Genomic DNA, 16,329 nt, shown 5'->3' with positions numbered 1-16,329 from the left:
AGCTCGGAGCCGTAGGTACTTCCGTTCCCAAACGGGAGCCAAATAGAGTCTTAATTGAAGGAAATCATGATTTTCTGCCATTAGAGCTCATGTGGAGCAGTTACGAGTCTGAAAATGTAGATTCTGCATCTCTGTCGTGTGCTTCAACATATTCTGGTGAAATAAAGTTGAAAACATTTCTCCAAGTGTGTGTAAAGCTGGGGTATAGTGTGTTTTTTCCAAGAAAGGGATTTTTTAGAAATGCATCAACCCTGCAGGCTTGTTTGTCGTGCAGAGTGTTACCAAGATTTAAATTTTCAAGAGAATCGGCGCAGCCGTTTTGCTATTATAAGCATTTAAAGGTTGGCGGTTTGGCCTTTGACCTCTGACTGCTCACAGGCTCCTGTTTTTTAAAAACATAAAAAAAAAAAATGTTATAACAGTAATGAAATTCTGTTATGTCCCTGAATAACACTATGAGGTTTAATTTTTGAATTTCAAAGTATTTTAATGAATGCCCTGTAAAGGGTTAAAAAACAAACCCTGCGCATTCAACACAGTAAATATGATCAACTTGACACACACTTCCAGATTTTTGCGGTCCCCAACGCACCTATGCCCATCCCCCACTCAGAGTGACAGTGTGGGTTTGTAAAACAGACAGGATCATAATTTTATTTTCTGAACAGGATGATGACATCAGCACAGCTTAATTAAGTTATATTGTAGGATAATTATCTGAAATATTTTATTTCTAGTTTGTTTTAATCATGCAATGACAGGGGGGTCTGACACACTTCCTGACATGTGCAGTCCCCATCTGACCTCTGCCCCTCCCCCACTCACACAACCTAACTGAAAGTGAGGAGAAGGTCAGTCAGGTTGGAGAGAGGATGGAGACAGGTGGACACAGCAAACGGAGGAAAACATTAACACACGGGAAATCTAAGTAAGTTTACAGTTTTTGTCACATCAATTATTAATAATAATGAGCATTTTGGCTAGCGTGTTAGCTGCTAAGAGCTCACTAGTTTTTATATTAGCTAGAAATAACGATTAGCATTGTGGCTAGCGCGTTAGCTGCTAAGACCTCACTCATTTCTATAGTAGCTAGAAAGTCAACATGTGTTAGCTTCTCATTAGACAATGTTTGTAAATTTTTTCTGATAAATTAGATTTTTGCGCTGATATTTCCAGGGGTTAAAGTGGGAGTCTGGAGCTAAGCTCTGGCACCTAAATTATTAAATTGAAACTGGCAGTAGCACCATGGACAACAAATTATTTTCACTCTTCAGTAAAAATCAGGATAAGGATAATATTTATTGATAGTGTGCTGTGTGAAACTGCTGACGTGTGACGGAGCGGATCCAGTGTGAGTTCACATATTGACTTTAATTGAAACCAAGTTAGACAACCGGAGCAGCACTGGAAACGCATCAGGTGTATTTTGGCCTGCCAACACAGTATATATATATATTTTTTTTTTCCATGTACAGTCTGTGTGTGTGTAGCTAACAGCAGATACCCTCAGTCTGCTGTGTTAATATGCAAGTTAATGTGCATGTGATGTAAACAAAGCAGCTTGTCAGCTGCATCAGACCAGTGACATAACTCCAGTAAAAATGTACCTGCACTCCCTGATGGTTTTGTTCTTGTTTTTATGTCCTGCAGACAGAGTACTCTGTCCAGGTTTTCTGCACGCTTACAGCGTTTGAGGGATCATCATGATAAGTGCTTATCCAAGTACATGGAGTATGTGGATCACCAAACCGAGGTAAAGATGATTGGTCTTTGTTATTCACATCTGATATAATATTGATGTCGCATGAAGGTAAGAACGTAAGCAAACTGTACTCAGTTGTTGCCAGAAAAGAAAATTAAGAATATCACTAGCCCTGCAGTTTTTTAGGTAATTTATATTATGGTAGAAATTGCATAATTGTATAATTCCTCATGCACCTATCTGTGGTAGATAGTAAACACAGGGGAAAATTGTTCACACAAGCATTTGAAAGCTTGATGTTGTATAATGACTCTAACTTATTTCAGAGGGCCTCTTACACAATGTGTTTTAGTTGTGTGTTATTTTTTTAGGTCATGCAGGTGTCTATATTTTAGTCCTCAGGACTGCCATACCAAGAAAGGGACTGTACGTCACCACAGGATAAGACATCTGAGTTAGTGCCAGCCTCCAACAGCTCGGTAAGCTCAAGGAAGTCCACTCCACACACATAATGCATGATCGGGCTCGGGGAGTGACGGAATACATGTAACGACCTTATGTGATTATGATGCAATAAAAAAGGTAACTGTACTACAGTTACAGAAAAAAAACATCAGATGACAATGACATTTAGTAAATTTGGGATTATTATGCAGGATTACAATTTTAATGCATTTTATGATATATATTTTTTTCATTTAAAACCTGTGATTTTGACCTGTGATGCTGATATGGTGTGTGGGGTTGGGAGGGATTGTTTTGTTAAACAATGGCGCTGATTTGTCTGTAATTAAAGTTGGTGCCTCTGCATTCACATCAATGTGAAAATCCCACACCACACACCCACCACTGGCAAAGTTTCTCTCACGTACATAAAAATGTACGTTAATGTATCGTTTGCGTGTCAAATACAAACCAGGGAAAGCAATGCTAACCACGTCATACATTACTACCATTGCTGCCTTGTAGCTTCTTTGGGAAAAAGCCCACTGTCTGAATTTACATCATGATGTTCATTATCTTTCATTTGTTGAAAATGTGGCAGGTGAACACTGTGTGTTTAAAACAGCATTATGGGAGCTCTTAATCCATACTGTGAACTAAAACGGAGCATATTGTGTCTGCCATGTAAAAGAAGCAGTTTACTTTTTGCTTAATAGACTGAACAATGTGGTCAAGACTTGAACATTTTCATTGTAGGACTATAAGCTACTGCCTAAACTTGGTTTTCTTAATTTCTTTTACAAGCTCACATTGTTCAGCTGTCTTACAGAATACACAAACATTAGTCATTTTATTGATATTTAGTTTCTTTTGGTTTTATTAGCTTATTCTGTATTGGAAAAATCCAAAGTAATTGAAAGTAATCAAGTTACATTACTTTAATATTATGGTACTTGGATTACATTACTGATTACATTTTTTAACTAGTAACTGTATCAGAATACATGTTTATAGAAATCCTCCCGACCCTGCGCATGATATACACAAGTACTGCACCAACCTACCATGTGTTTAAGAAATGAATCAATAGAGTCTATCAGGATTTCCTTGACTTAGGTTGCAGAATTGGAATTTGAATCAAATGTGTAACTATCTAAGTCAGTGGTCTTTACCGTGGCAGTGATCTGTCATCTCGATCTCTGCATCACATCCTAATGTTCAGCCCTAGTTCATTGTAACGGCACCAAACCATTCCACCATGATGCTATCTCACTGTGTGTGTACAGACACAACATCAGAAACTGTAGCAGTAACTTCTGTGTGCTCTACCTCTTTAGCCCTTCGTGATGAAGCCTCATGAAGAGGAGGAGGCAGAGGAGCAGGCTGCATCAGAACCTTCTCCTGAACACCTAGCACCTTTCAACAGTTTGGTAAGTATTCAACAGTTATTGTTATAAATCAGCAGCAACCCACCAGGAAATTAGAACATACAACATATCGTAGCACAGTGGATGTGCAGCTGCATTTATATGAATAGAGACACTTATGCCTTAGTTGTGTGAAGGGGCCTTGAACACATTGTCTTAAAAACGCTGCACTGTCAGTTTTATTGATTCTTATTGACTAATCAGAAGTCTGCTTTGTTTACATCCTAAGTACAGCCAGGCCCTCAGACTGCCATTAAACTGGGTCTGGCCGACTGCAGCCCCTGACATTTAATTTGACACTAACTTGATGAAAACGTCTTGCTTTTAAAGTTAGAACAGTATGTTAATCAAAGGATCTAATTGTGTTATATCACCTTTCTGTGTATTATGGTGGCCAATGTTGACTGTGGTTTCTATTACTATTTTTCCAACAAAGGAAACAAGCTTCAACAGTGGTAACAGTACAGAGATATTAACTCCTGAAAGCTCAAGCTCTGCTCTCAGTGCTGACCCAGAACTTCCAACACTGGAAAGAACTGACTCCATATTTGTAAGTTTACATACTGAATATTTTGTATTATCCTCTATTTAACCTCTTTGCTGTTGATACTCTGACAGTAATACTTAACACTGACTCAAAGTTTGGCAGTGGGCTCATAGACATTTTATGACTGGTTATTGTTTTGGTAGAAAATTTAGCATGTATTATATTTATATTTTCAGCTCACTGAAGAATTAATTAACCCTAACCCAAGCTCTGGGGCGCCTGCTAACTCGGACACCTCTTTAAGCTGCATTGAGACTAGTGGGGATGAATACCGTCCATCAAAAGAATCAGCAAAGGAAAGCAGTTCAGACGGATCAGATGATCTTAGAATTGAGATTTCACCGCTGAAACTGAAGAGAAAAAAGACGTCAAAGAGGAATTACTGCAGAAAGACTGTGTCCAGCAGGTTATCTGCTAAGGATGATGGGAGAGCAGAGAGTGGACTCTCAAGTGAAACAAGCTCTGGAAATGTGTCTGTTTTGAAGCTCCAGAAAAAGAAAGATGGTGCTCGAGTTTACAATAAAAAGCACTATTGTCTGTACTGTCCTGTGAACTGCCATAAAATGGCACGACACTTGATGCGCAAACACAGCAATGAACCAGCTGTGGCACAAGCAAAAATGTTTCCGGTGAACTCAAAAGAACGGAAATTGCATTTGGACTTGTTAAGAAACAAAGGAAATCGTGCACATAATAATGAGGTTCTAAAAGTTGGTTCTGGAACACTAATCCCAAGACAGCAATCTGAGAATCATGTGAAAGCTAGTGATTATATGCACTGCATCAACTGTGAAGCTTTGCTTAAACGAAAGTCATTATGGAGACACATGTCCAGGTGCAAGCTTGCACAAAAGTGTGCGACAAAGAAGCCTGGTAGAAGTCGGATCCAGTCGCTCTGTGCCTTTGCGCAGCCAGTCCCAGAAGGAGTCAGCAGAAAGGTTTGGGAGCTGGTGAATGCTATGCATCAAGATGAAGTTGCAGTCATCATCAAAGAGGAGAAAAGTATCTTGAGATTTGGAGAGCATTTGTATGCAAAGCATGGACATGACAAAACCAAACATGAGTACATTAGACAGAAAATGCGAGAAATAGGCAGACTAGTTTGCCACTCGAGAAAATCTGGTAAACTTAAAAAAATGGAAGACTTTTATATACCCTGCAACTTCAACTCTGTGGTTGAAGCGGTAAAAGATGCTGCTGGCTTTGATGAAGACAAAAACATTTACAAAACTCCTTCATTAGCTTTGAAGCTCGGTCATAGCCTGAAGAAGATTTCAGATATTCTCGAGTGTGAGGCGCAGATGGCTGGGTCTGATGGTGAGGAATTTCTGAAGAATGTGCAGAAGAGCCGCAGTTTGTATGAGAAAAAGTGGGATGCGAGTATTTCATCACGAGCCCTACAAACTCTGAAAGAGGCTAAATGGAACACTCCCCATCTCCTCCCCTTCACTGAAGATGTGAAGACGATGCACATGCATATTGAAAAGTGTAGGGAAGAATACAAAAAGACGCTTACAAATGATCCCAGTAAGAGAAACTGGTCCAAGTTTGCTGCTTTGACTCTGTGTGAGGTCATTTTGTTCAACCGCAGGAGAGAGGGTGAGGTGTCAAAGATGCCACTGAGTGCCTTTACCCTGAGAGACATCTCAGAAGTCCATTCTGATCTGGCACAAGGACTTTCCCCACTGGAGCGAAAGCTTTGTCAGCATTTTCAGCGCATTGAAATAAGGGGGAAGAGAAACAGGAAAGTTCCCATCCTTCTAACACCAGACATGCTCTCTTCCATGGAAACTTTGGTTGAACATCGGAGGACCTGTGGTGTTCCTGATGAAAATCCCTTTTTCTTCTCAAGACCTGAAGCAGAGACTCACCTGAGGGGATCAGACGCCATCAGACAGATTGCAAAGGAATGTGGAGCCAAACATCCTGAAACTCTTTCCTCAACCAAGCTGAGGAAGCAGATCTCCACACTGTCCACGGTCCTGAACCTGAAGGATCATGAGATGGATGTGCTTGCAAATTTTCTTGGCCATGACATTCGGGTTCATAGACAGTATTATCGACTACCTGAAGGAACTCTGGAGTTGGCTAAAGTCAGCAAAGTCCTGTGCGCGCTTGAACAAGGACGCCTATCAGACTTCAAGGGAATGAGCCTGGACCAAATCCAAATAAATCCAAACGGTAAACACATTTATTCAGTTTACATTCATATTTCTCTGAGAGGAGATGTTTGTTTTTTCACACTTTTGAACCCTGTTTTTCAGAAAAAGTTCTGGAAGCGGTGGACAGTGAGGTCTCAGACGTGGAGACAGACAAGGACTCATCTTTCAGCAGTCAATCAACAGGTGATTTTTACATTTAAGTCTTTCTTCTGGGCAAGTGCCCTGTACAGCACATGGTGCTGTATGTCTTTCTTTATGCAGGGGCAAGGAGGGAGATGCATGTGGTTAAAGAACATTAAGACAGCATTATTGGTAACTTCATAATGCCTGATTTGTTAAAGGATCTTCAAGAGGAAAAAGAAAAATGCCTCCCAGTGACTCTGGGGAAGATGCCACACCATTAGGTGACCTACTAACCAACTACACATGTCATTCTTTCCTCGTTTATGTACACTGACAAATAAAAAAAAGACAAGGATTGAGTTTGTTATTTTAACAGCATCCTCTACACCAAGAAGGCAGCAGTGTGTCCAGCTAGACGATGATGATTTTGAGAAAGGTATTTCACACTCAAGCTGTGCATGCTACTTTTTAAATATCATAACTTGATAAACTTTAGGAAAAGTTAACATAGTGCTGGATGGTATGGCAAAAAAAAATTGTATCACAGTATTTTTTAACATTATTACATATTTTTTTCATGATTTGGTTAAACCAGTAGTTTGGTAATTACTCTAATCGCCACATAACTGTATAACAGGCGGTGCGAAAAGAGCAACGGGAGCTAAATACCCTACGCCCGGAAGGTGAATAATATGAGAAATGACGGTATACCGCTGCCCTGAAAATCCATACTGTCATGAAGTGGGCCGACGATATAACGTGGACACCAGTATACGACACAGCACTAAGTTAACATTCACAAAATAACAGTGCTGCCTTTCTGCATTATTTTCAGCAGGCCCTTCTGCACCTAAGAGACAGACTTTGACATCCATCACTGATGATCATGAAGAAGGTATTTTATACACTAACTCACATGTTGCTCTCCCTCTTGCTTCTTGTTTGTAACTTTATTTTACAAAAGCAGAAAAATTAATATAATCATGTGTTAGTATTCCAAAATGAGCTAAATAATGTTTTTAATGAGGCAATTGATCAGAAATGTGTGAATGGAGTTCATAACCTGTGTTATTACTGATGGGATACTTTCAGCTGGATGGTAGAGCTGCTGCCTGACACAGATAACCTGCTTTAAGCTGACCTTATTTCTTAGGTCACTTTATTCTTTATTCTTTTCTTTGGACCCCAAATAGATGACAGAGCACAGCAAGATGAATCTTCTGCTGCAGGTATGACACAAGCTGGACTGTTTGCCTATTACCTTTTTCAATACAGAACCACTTAGCAGATATTTTTATTATTAGCATTATTAAGACAAGTTGTAGTTGGTACATTTCTTATCCTGTATGATGTTTTTATGTAAAAGCAAAGAAAGAAATGAAAGATTGAACATTTAAAACAAGATAAACGAGCTAAAAAGATCTTCTATACCTGGCTCAGTTTAAACAGCTGCCGTTTGCTTATTACTTTGAATGGTAATTTTAATTGGTGCATTTGTAGAAAAACGCCAAAACAAATGCGTAACTGGTTTAGTACCACATCAGTCAGTACAACTGGTGATGTAATCCATTTTAGTTTCTATCAAAATATCAGCTTTCAGGACATCGCTTGATGTAATTACACATCTGATCAACTATTAAAGCTGGTTGGTCTTTGAAATCTGACGTTAAGACAATGTGAATGTGTTGAGTTTGAGTGAGACTAGCAATGGGGTCTATAGATCTAATTGTCTTTATTCTGTCTTCCTGTCATAGAAACCTCAAAGAAGAGGACGTGGACACATGTTGAAGTTCGTGCAGTGGAAAAAACACTAAAGGTGTTCATAGACTCGGGGAAAGTTCCTGGGAAAGCAGAATGTATGAATTGCATCGAGACATCACAGCAAGAGCTGAAGACAAGAAGCTGGAGGGCTGTTAAGTATTATGTTAAAAATCGAATCACAGCAGCTCAGCGTGAAAGTGCAAAACGATAAGAAAAGATTTAGTCAGGCTTTTGTTTTGAACAGTTTCCTGTTGTTTCTGCCAGTTGTGGGGTTTTTGAGATTTGAATACTCCACAGATTTTTTTTATAATCATATAAAACTACAAAAATATTGTAGTTCAAAACCTTGGTTTAAAATGATGTTTTAATTCATCCCACCATGTTAGTGTGGCATTACTACAACTAAACAAAATTTGGTGAGCTAAAAAATGTTTGAAAATCATTTTGCTCAGTGTTCAAAGGTTACACAAATATTTGACTAAAAAGTACGAGCACTTTTTTTTAAAGGTTTCCATTTAATGTATGACAGAGACACCAAATCAATGGCAGAATACATCATTACACAGGATGCAACTCTGCAATCCAGTCAACAGTTGAATCCTGCGTAGTGATGTATTCTGCCATTGATTTGGTGTCTCTGTCATACATTAAATGGAAACCTTTAAAAAAAAGTGCTCGTACTTTTCAGTCAAATTTCGACTTTTCAGTAAATTTTCATATGCACTTTTTTAAAGGTTTCCATTTAATGTGTGACAGATACCAAATCAATGGCTGAATACATCACTACACAGGATGCAACTCTTGACTGGATTGTAGGGCCTTTTGCATAGTGTTATTTGTTATTGAGACACAGAGTCCAAAGCACTCAAATCTTGCATGAATAGGTGCGTTTTGTTTTTGACAGTGTAGTAAAATTGTCAAGTGTTGATTAAGGGTCACTGCCTCATATCAAATGGAAACGTGCACAAAGGGCAGTTCTTGCTGTTGGACATTTGGAGGACATCTGTTAACTTTGATCACTTTATTAATGGATGTTCAATAAAACCATTGTTCAGTACAGAATCTTGATTATCTTTGATTGAACAGGTATTTGATGTCACAGTGAAGGTTCCAGGACCAGGCTGTGGTCATAATAGAACAAGGTTGTCCTAATGGTACACTATGATCTATTAACAAACCAAACCACAATTTAAATTAAAAACAACTTTATTGACAACACATCTCTAATCAACCAATAATTCATCTTGCTCAAACGTTGACAACTGTGAAAGCAGTACAAATGTTGGATTGTGTTGTAAGATACTGCATGATTTAATTCTAAAAGAATTTGTATTGTGTATCGGGGAGAGATCATGTTGAACCAATATGCCTGTAAAGTAATAATACTGGTAATCTTTATCAACTCTCTTATCAACTCATATATTGGCATCATTAATTCTTTGGATTGTAAACCTGATCTGTCAGTGTGACAGTCTGAATAACCAGAGTCACTGTAGGTGTTCATCAGGAGCTGTGAACTGTCTTAATAATGCTGTAATTGCATGCAAATAGGCAGAACAGTAGCGGTCCCCAAGAGCAACCAGAATTCAGGTTTTGTCCCCAGGAGGATCAAAATTCAGGTTTGAAATTTTTTTGTGGGTTTTCAGTGTTTCAAGTGATTTTTGTGTTCTCTTAAATTTTTCATGATTTTACAAGTTAAAATTAGGGCTGTAGGATCCTCAGAAAGGGTGGATCCCATAAGACACCAGCATGTCATTGGTCCTCGTGATGTAATATAAACCCGTATGTGTGTGTGTGTGTGTGTGTGTGTGTGTGTGTGTGTGTGTGTGTGTGTGTGTGTGTGACACGCTATAATGGCTCTAATGTTTAGGAAGCAGATCTTGTGGGAAGTGTTTCAGTGATTACAGGGGCAGACTTCCCTTCACACTCCGTGCCAACCAAAGGTTCAATTACAGGCCGGATGTAAAGCCAGAAAAGTGATGAAAACGGAGGAGAAACTTCAGTCTGACCTGAATCTGTGAGAAAAAAAAAGGGGGGGGGGGGGGGGGCGAAGGATTGATTTTCGGGCTCGTCATAAACAGAGCTGCCAACGTCTCATGCTGAAGTAAAGCGAGGATGAAACTGGAGCACCTTGAGAAACGCGGCATGCATCCCATCACGCTCGTCCATGCGATTCTTATATCAACAGATCGAAGGCAGTCTGGGGCATGATTATTGATCTTCTGACTTGACGGGCTCAAAAAGGTCAAACTGACATGATAAGAGGTTTCCGCGGGAGTCCAAACGTCTTAAACTATATTTTCATTGAACGTTTGCATACAGTTTCAAACGCACAGGGAGAAACCCTAAGTTTTAAAAATATTGAAGGACAACAGAGCAGCCTCAACATTTCTGATAATACCCAACTGATCTATTATCCTCCCGGCTTACTTTTTAGAGAGCTGAAAAGAACGCTCTACCGAATACAAACGATTCTGCTCATATTTTCTGACCAATATCGGCCTATTGCTGATAAATCAGTGTTTTTCAGTGGTGGTTTTGATTTAAAATCCGGATTCTGGCCAGTCCGAAATCCAGACGATACCGAGTCAAAAGGATTTAGATCCTTCAAAAAGGGGTGCAATGAGACCCTCCTTAAGTTTTCCCAGTAGACATCACTCCTCTGTAGAGAATAAAAATAGTGGACCTGTGCAAAAGTTTTACTCCAGGCTGGAGGTGGAGTCCATGGGTGGAGATACCAGGGGAGGAGAGGGCGTTTTCTTAACATGCAGACCACAAATAAAGGTTTTATTTTACATTGTGGGTCAATAGACACTCAGGTTACCCAAATACGTACATGTTCTAAAACACTAAAAGTGGATTTTTTTTAATAATATGTCCCCTTTAAGAAATTCGCCTTCGAAGAATATTTGCAAGATATGAAATGTTTCAAACTTCTAACTTTTAGCCAAATTAAAATGCAACTCTATCAGTAATCTGGGACGTTTTACAATCCAAAACCTTTATTGGTATAAGCCTAAAATAAATGACAGACTAAACATTTTATTTTTTATAGTTAGGCTTTCCTTCGACACAAAATAAAGGTCTTGGTTGACTTTTACAGGGGCCACACATGTTCTCATTGATTTGTATTCAAAGAGCAACTTCCCTTAATAAAGTCAATGTTTTTAGGATTTTATTCATGCAACTTCCAAGTTAGTCTCTTACACGTCCTTCCAAACATGGTCTGCATGCATCCAACCCATCAGCACAACATGTCTGATATAACCACGCCCGTCTGAGACAAGCTCATGCACCTTTTTTCCCCTCCGTCTCTTCTTCAGAAGTTATCTAGTCTGCGAGGCAAATAGAAGTTCAGTTGTTGGTGGTGGTGGGGGGGGGGGGGGGGGGGGGGGGCTTCACAGGAATTAGCATCTCAGACAAATCTGTCTCAAATCTGATTAAAAGTGTGTAAAGAACACGAGTTCTGACTTCTGCCCACTTCATTTGTCTCGACGTGATGGAGGGACTCCTCGTTCCCTTAGTAATAATCACGATGGAGACGGTGTCTGCTCACAACCCCAGAGGGAGCAGCCTGTTATAACTTCCCTCTGTCATCCCCGTGGCAACCTGAGGCAAGACCATTATCCAAGTCTGCCGGGGGGGGGGGGGGGGGGGGGGAGAATTTCATCAGCAGGTTGGGTTTGTCAGGAAGTGTGCGTGAGAAGCTGTGCGCCTCAAATGAACAAGCAAACACGGTAATGGCGGTCGCCTTTTTCAGTGACCGTCTGCTAAACCGGCTCTGACCTCACTGACGTCCAGCTGGGAGGCCTCCCGCAGAGCGCCCGCCAACATACACAGATGGAGACGTGATCCGCAAACAAACAGGCACACACAACGTGATCACACTGTGAACTTTGGCTGCTGCTCAGATCAGAAATGACACAAATGTGTTTACACGGAAATATGTTGCGCAAAAACCACAAAGATGCCTCGAACGCCGAGCTCCATCAAATGGCTGCGTTAGGATTTATGAAGCGTCGAAGCATCTTAATGATGCTGAAAGTATGTGGAGGAGCGTGATCATAATCATTTCCATTTATTCCGAACGGATCGTTTGTGGACGGCTGAACTTTTCCTGGAGACTTTTCTTCCTCGTGGGATCGATATTTCCTGAAACTGAAACCTCCGCGTCTGTTTTGCATCGTATTACATCATCTTTCTGAGACCTCGCCATGAAGTGCACAACACTCTGCCTCGCGGTCCCTTTGGGTGGATGCGTGCACGTCAAGCTGTGCCCCCGTTTGTCTGCGCTGAGATTCATTATCTGTAGCCGCGGCATCTTCACTCATTATTTCAGTGTTGACTTTCTCTGACAGGAAATATGTAATAATGTTTCTTCATAATTAGCCATCTGCGTCAGACACCGCATGCTGGAAACAACAAATATAAACAAACATTTTTTTCTCCACTACGCTTCTCAAGCATCCATCCAACAAGAGGTGACGATCTCTGTCCGGAGAAAACTCTGCAGAACGTCCTTTAAAAAAAGACTGAATTTAAGAACTTAATGTGTTTACAGCAACGTGGAAATCATAGCACATCGACATGTGACTTGAGGTTGCTCTTAATTAGTGTGAGTCATTGTGAAATCCAGGCCCAGGGGTGCTCATGGGTGTGTGTGTGTGTGTACTTGGAATCATTATGCTGCATTCGCGTGGATTAACGCAGACAAGAGCCGACAAACTGTGGCAGATGAGGCGAGGCCAGAGGACGCTTTAAACGCGATGGTCAGAGTTTTTTTTTTTTTTGTCTTATATGGCTTTCTCGCTGAAGTCAAGGAAAACCAATGATCTTAAAACATTTGGATCCAAAGGAGCTCCATCTGTTTCTTTCAAATAAACAAGGGACACAGACGTGAGGTTTAACTTAAGGAGAACATTCATGAATTAATGAAGTTCAGTTCAGGGGTGTCCAAAGTGCGGCCTGGAGGCCATTTGCGGCCCTTAAGCAAATTTTTCCCGTGGCCTCATTCAGATGGCAGATTTAATTGTTTTTCTTTTTCATGTTAGAGGGCTGAAAGATATTCATAAAATAGAAAATGTTCAGGACAATGGATGCTTGACAGCTTTGACAATTTTTCACATTTTTTGTTAACCAGGAAAATGAACCTGTGCATATTTTTTGGAAACAAGCAGACTGTTGTTTAACCATTTAATAACCTGGCTACATACAGAAAGCTTGGACAAAAAGAAAAATCAACCACGTGACGGACTTGATTCTGAGAAAAACTAATAAACAAAAACAAAGAAAGTATATGATGTTCTTTAATTAAAGGGTTTCTTTTGCGAACCTGAATCTGATTTGGCTTAAAAAAAAAATAGAACACAATAGTTTATCCCTGCAATTAGTCACTGTGTATTTACGTTATTTTTGAAGAGGTCAAAATTAAAAAGAATTCCTGACAATATTATTTAAAATATATTAAAAACGTTTCATTACTACTGAATTAGTTGGACATGTCACATGTTTTTTTGCTGCTCTACACGCAGTGATGAGTGGCCGTCTTGTGTTTCATAACAAATGTGAACATCTGTCACAAAACAGATTTTACAGACCAAAGACAGATATCAGATTTTTTTTTTCTGCCCAATATCGATATCAACCCCAAAAAGTCCCGTATCGGCCGGGGCCCTGTCCATCCTGTCCATTGCACAAACACAGGAAGTCTGTCTCTCTCATAGAGACCAAACAGGAAACAGATCCAGAAATAGCAGGGCACGGTCAAGAATACTCGTCCGCTTTCTGACGCAAATCTGTGTTGCACTACCCTCTCATTTACACACACACAAACACACTTATACACACAAACACACACTCTCTACTTGGCATTTCAAACAAGTGTTCCAATTTCACAGTTGGGACTCCAAGAGGACTCATCATCTACAATTGATGGTGTGTCGCCCGAAACCAAGAGGTACTATAAACCCTCTGAACTGTGAATCTCAAGTCGAGGGCGCCAAGCACATCAGCGATCCAGAGAGAGAGAGAAAATGGTGAAAAATATAGACGGGAAGGGAGTGGGTGAAAAGAATGACAGAAGTAACACACGGCAGCCTAATTATAGTCCCCGAGCACCTGGGGGAAGACTGCAGCGCTACCAGGGCGGCGAGGGCGATGACATCATTCCTGTAAGTGGGAGAAGATATAACCCTTGAAAACAAGGGCCGGTGAAACCGAAGGCGTTGAGAGGAAGCTTCCTCAAAAGGATTAAGCGTCTTCAAAATGAGTCAGCAAACTCGACGGGGATTTCAAAGCGTACGAGAGCAAAGAGATAACTGCGTTTGAGCGATCCACACAAAACAAAATGTCTGTTGGTTCAGACTGAGCATAGATCTGAGGAAGATATTGGTTGACTTATCTGTATCAGATTTTTCCGCAATATCGATAACGGCCCCAAAAAATCCAATATCAGTTGGGCCCTAGTTGAGAAAGTTTGATATCTATCCATGTCATATTGATGTTTTAAACCATTGATAGTTTACACCCATTGATGGGTTGCCTTATTGGACATTTCCACCTGTAACATGAAATATAATACACTGAATGTAGTAGTAATCTTTTAAAGGGGACATATTCTCCCCCTTCTCCACCTTTTCAAACAGTCCTCTTGTGGTCTAAATGAAACATCCGTGCTGTACTTTGGTCCAAATCTAACATGAATCAAGAAGCAGAGGAGGTTTGTGACCTTGTAGAAACCAGCTCTCTCAGAACGCTCCGTTTTGGTGTGCGTCTCTTTAAATGTAATGACCCCGCCCACTGAGTTTTCCCAGTAGACATCACTCCTCTGCAGTGAGAATAAAAATGGTGGACCTGCACAAAAGTTTTACTCCAGGCTGGAGGTGGAGTCCATGGGAGGAGAGGGAGTTTTCTTACCAGTTTCCGACTTGTGATGTCACAAACTGAGAACATTTGAAACGGAGCATTTTTCTCTGTGTGGTAAGACTTATACAGACCACAAACAAAGGACTGGGCGGATTTATTTTAGAACTTGTGGGTCGTAAGTGGAGCAAATGCATGTCCTTCTTAGAAGGCCCCTTATATGGGTGACACAGTGAGAGGAGAGGTGCAAACTTGTGAGTGTCTATGGACAAATTCATGTACAATTTATTCATTTATTTTTTGTATTAATGTTGACTGATCCTGTTTTATAAGTATTATGGTTGGATTATTATTATAGGTAATGATGCTATGACTGCAGTGATTGAGGCTATATAGGGATGCAGGGCGATGACTGTTCTGTTTGCTTCTTGTTGTTGTTGTTGCGTTTTTTTCCTTGTATGTTTGGGGGCATGTTATGCCTGTTTTGTCATGTCATGTTTTGAAAAAACAGTAAAAACTGTTAATCACAAAAATGTGTGTGTCGATAGACACTCAGGTTACCCAAAGAAATGTTCAAAAACTCTGTAAAAGTGGATTTTTCATAATATGTCCCCTTTAAATACTTGCCCTGCGAGATCCCCAGTTTCAATGAAATGTTACATCCTGCAACTCAAATGTCAGCCTTTTCAAAAAAGCCTCTCATAAAGATGCTTTTTTCCCCCCAACCTACTTTGCCGCACAGTATTTTTAGCACAGAGGTTCCAAATACGCTGGAAGCCACTCTAGTTTTCAGAGTTCTCTCAAGGCCGACTGAATTTGTGAGAGTAAATTCAACCCGGCTTTAATGCACCTCGACCTCCCAGACGCTTCGACACCTCCCGGTTAATTACCCAATGAGCACAGAGCAGATTGCCAGGGCCCGTCCTGCGTAAACGCAAACACGTCAAACGCCAAGCAGGTGGCGTAAATCTATACGCGCAAATCCGTAGAGGCCTGTCCTTCACACGGTCATCGGGCTGCGTTTGACTCACAAAATCCATGATTGAATGAGATTATATCGGCCTTAGTCAGATTACTCCGGCAGAGGTTACATCTCAGGGGGAAAAAGGCGTAAGGTGACACAAACACATCACAGCCTTGACTGGCACTTATGACGGACACGTGGCTGTAACAGCGCTGCGGCCTTGACGCCTTGAGCGTGAAATAGTGGGAGCAAGCTTAGAGATGGAGGTATGGCGTGTTTGTGTGAAGAAGAGAAGGCTGGCTGCTGCTGCTGCGTAATTGTGCGGGTCAGGACGACAT

The 16,329-nt window shown here is 40.6% G+C and overlaps 2 protein-coding genes across 17 annotated transcripts in view; one reads left to right on the top strand and one right to left on the bottom strand.

Annotated features, from left to right (window-relative positions):
- The window catches only part of appa (amyloid beta (A4) precursor protein a), a 57,554-nt gene that overhangs the window by 34,666 nt on the left and 6,559 nt on the right, over window positions 1-16,329 (bottom strand). The gene's annotated exons all lie outside the window — the stretch shown is intronic.
- Window positions 501-8,682, top strand: LOC306818915 (uncharacterized protein). 15 transcript variants are annotated; one of them, XM_079336650.1, is made up of 7 exons: window positions 5,772-6,301; window positions 6,385-6,465; window positions 6,624-6,686; window positions 6,782-6,841; window positions 7,241-7,298; window positions 7,585-7,634; window positions 8,160-8,682. In XM_079336650.1, exons 1-7 carry the CDS (start codon window positions 5,893-5,895, stop codon window positions 8,375-8,377), a joined length of 939 nt encoding a protein of 312 aa, XP_079192776.1. In that variant the 5' UTR covers window positions 5,772-5,892; the 3' UTR covers window positions 8,378-8,682. The 15 variants fall into 15 exon arrangements, 3 of the variants coding, with proteins under 3 accessions (XP_079192776.1, XP_079192777.1, XP_079192778.1); XM_079336651.1 differs by having other exon boundaries at window positions 7,241-7,300; window positions 7,599-7,634; XM_079336652.1 differs by lacking the exon at window positions 7,585-7,634 and having other exon boundaries at window positions 7,241-7,300.

This window comes from Symphodus melops, assembly GCF_947650265.1.
Source record: "Symphodus melops genome assembly, chromosome: 23".
Classification (NCBI taxonomy): domain Eukaryota; kingdom Metazoa; phylum Chordata; class Actinopteri; order Labriformes; family Labridae; genus Symphodus; species Symphodus melops.
The sequence above is the reverse complement of the archived record's forward strand: the minus strand, read 5'-3'. Positions and strand labels throughout refer to the sequence as shown.

What these genes read in the sequence shown, in the direction of transcription:
- LOC306818915 (XM_079336650.1), top strand. Translation starts at nt 5,893, where the DNA reads ATGCTCTCTTCCATGGAAACTTTGGTTGAACATCGGAGGACCTGTGGT. An exon ending in CGATGATGATTTTGAGAAAG is followed by an intron (nt 6,842 to 7,240) that starts GTATTTCACACT and finishes CATTATTTTCAG; the next exon opens with CAGGCCCTTCTGCACCTAAG. An exon ending in AGATGAATCTTCTGCTGCAG is followed by an intron (nt 7,635 to 8,159) that starts GTATGACACAAG and finishes TTCCTGTCATAG; the next exon opens with AAACCTCAAAGAAGAGGACG.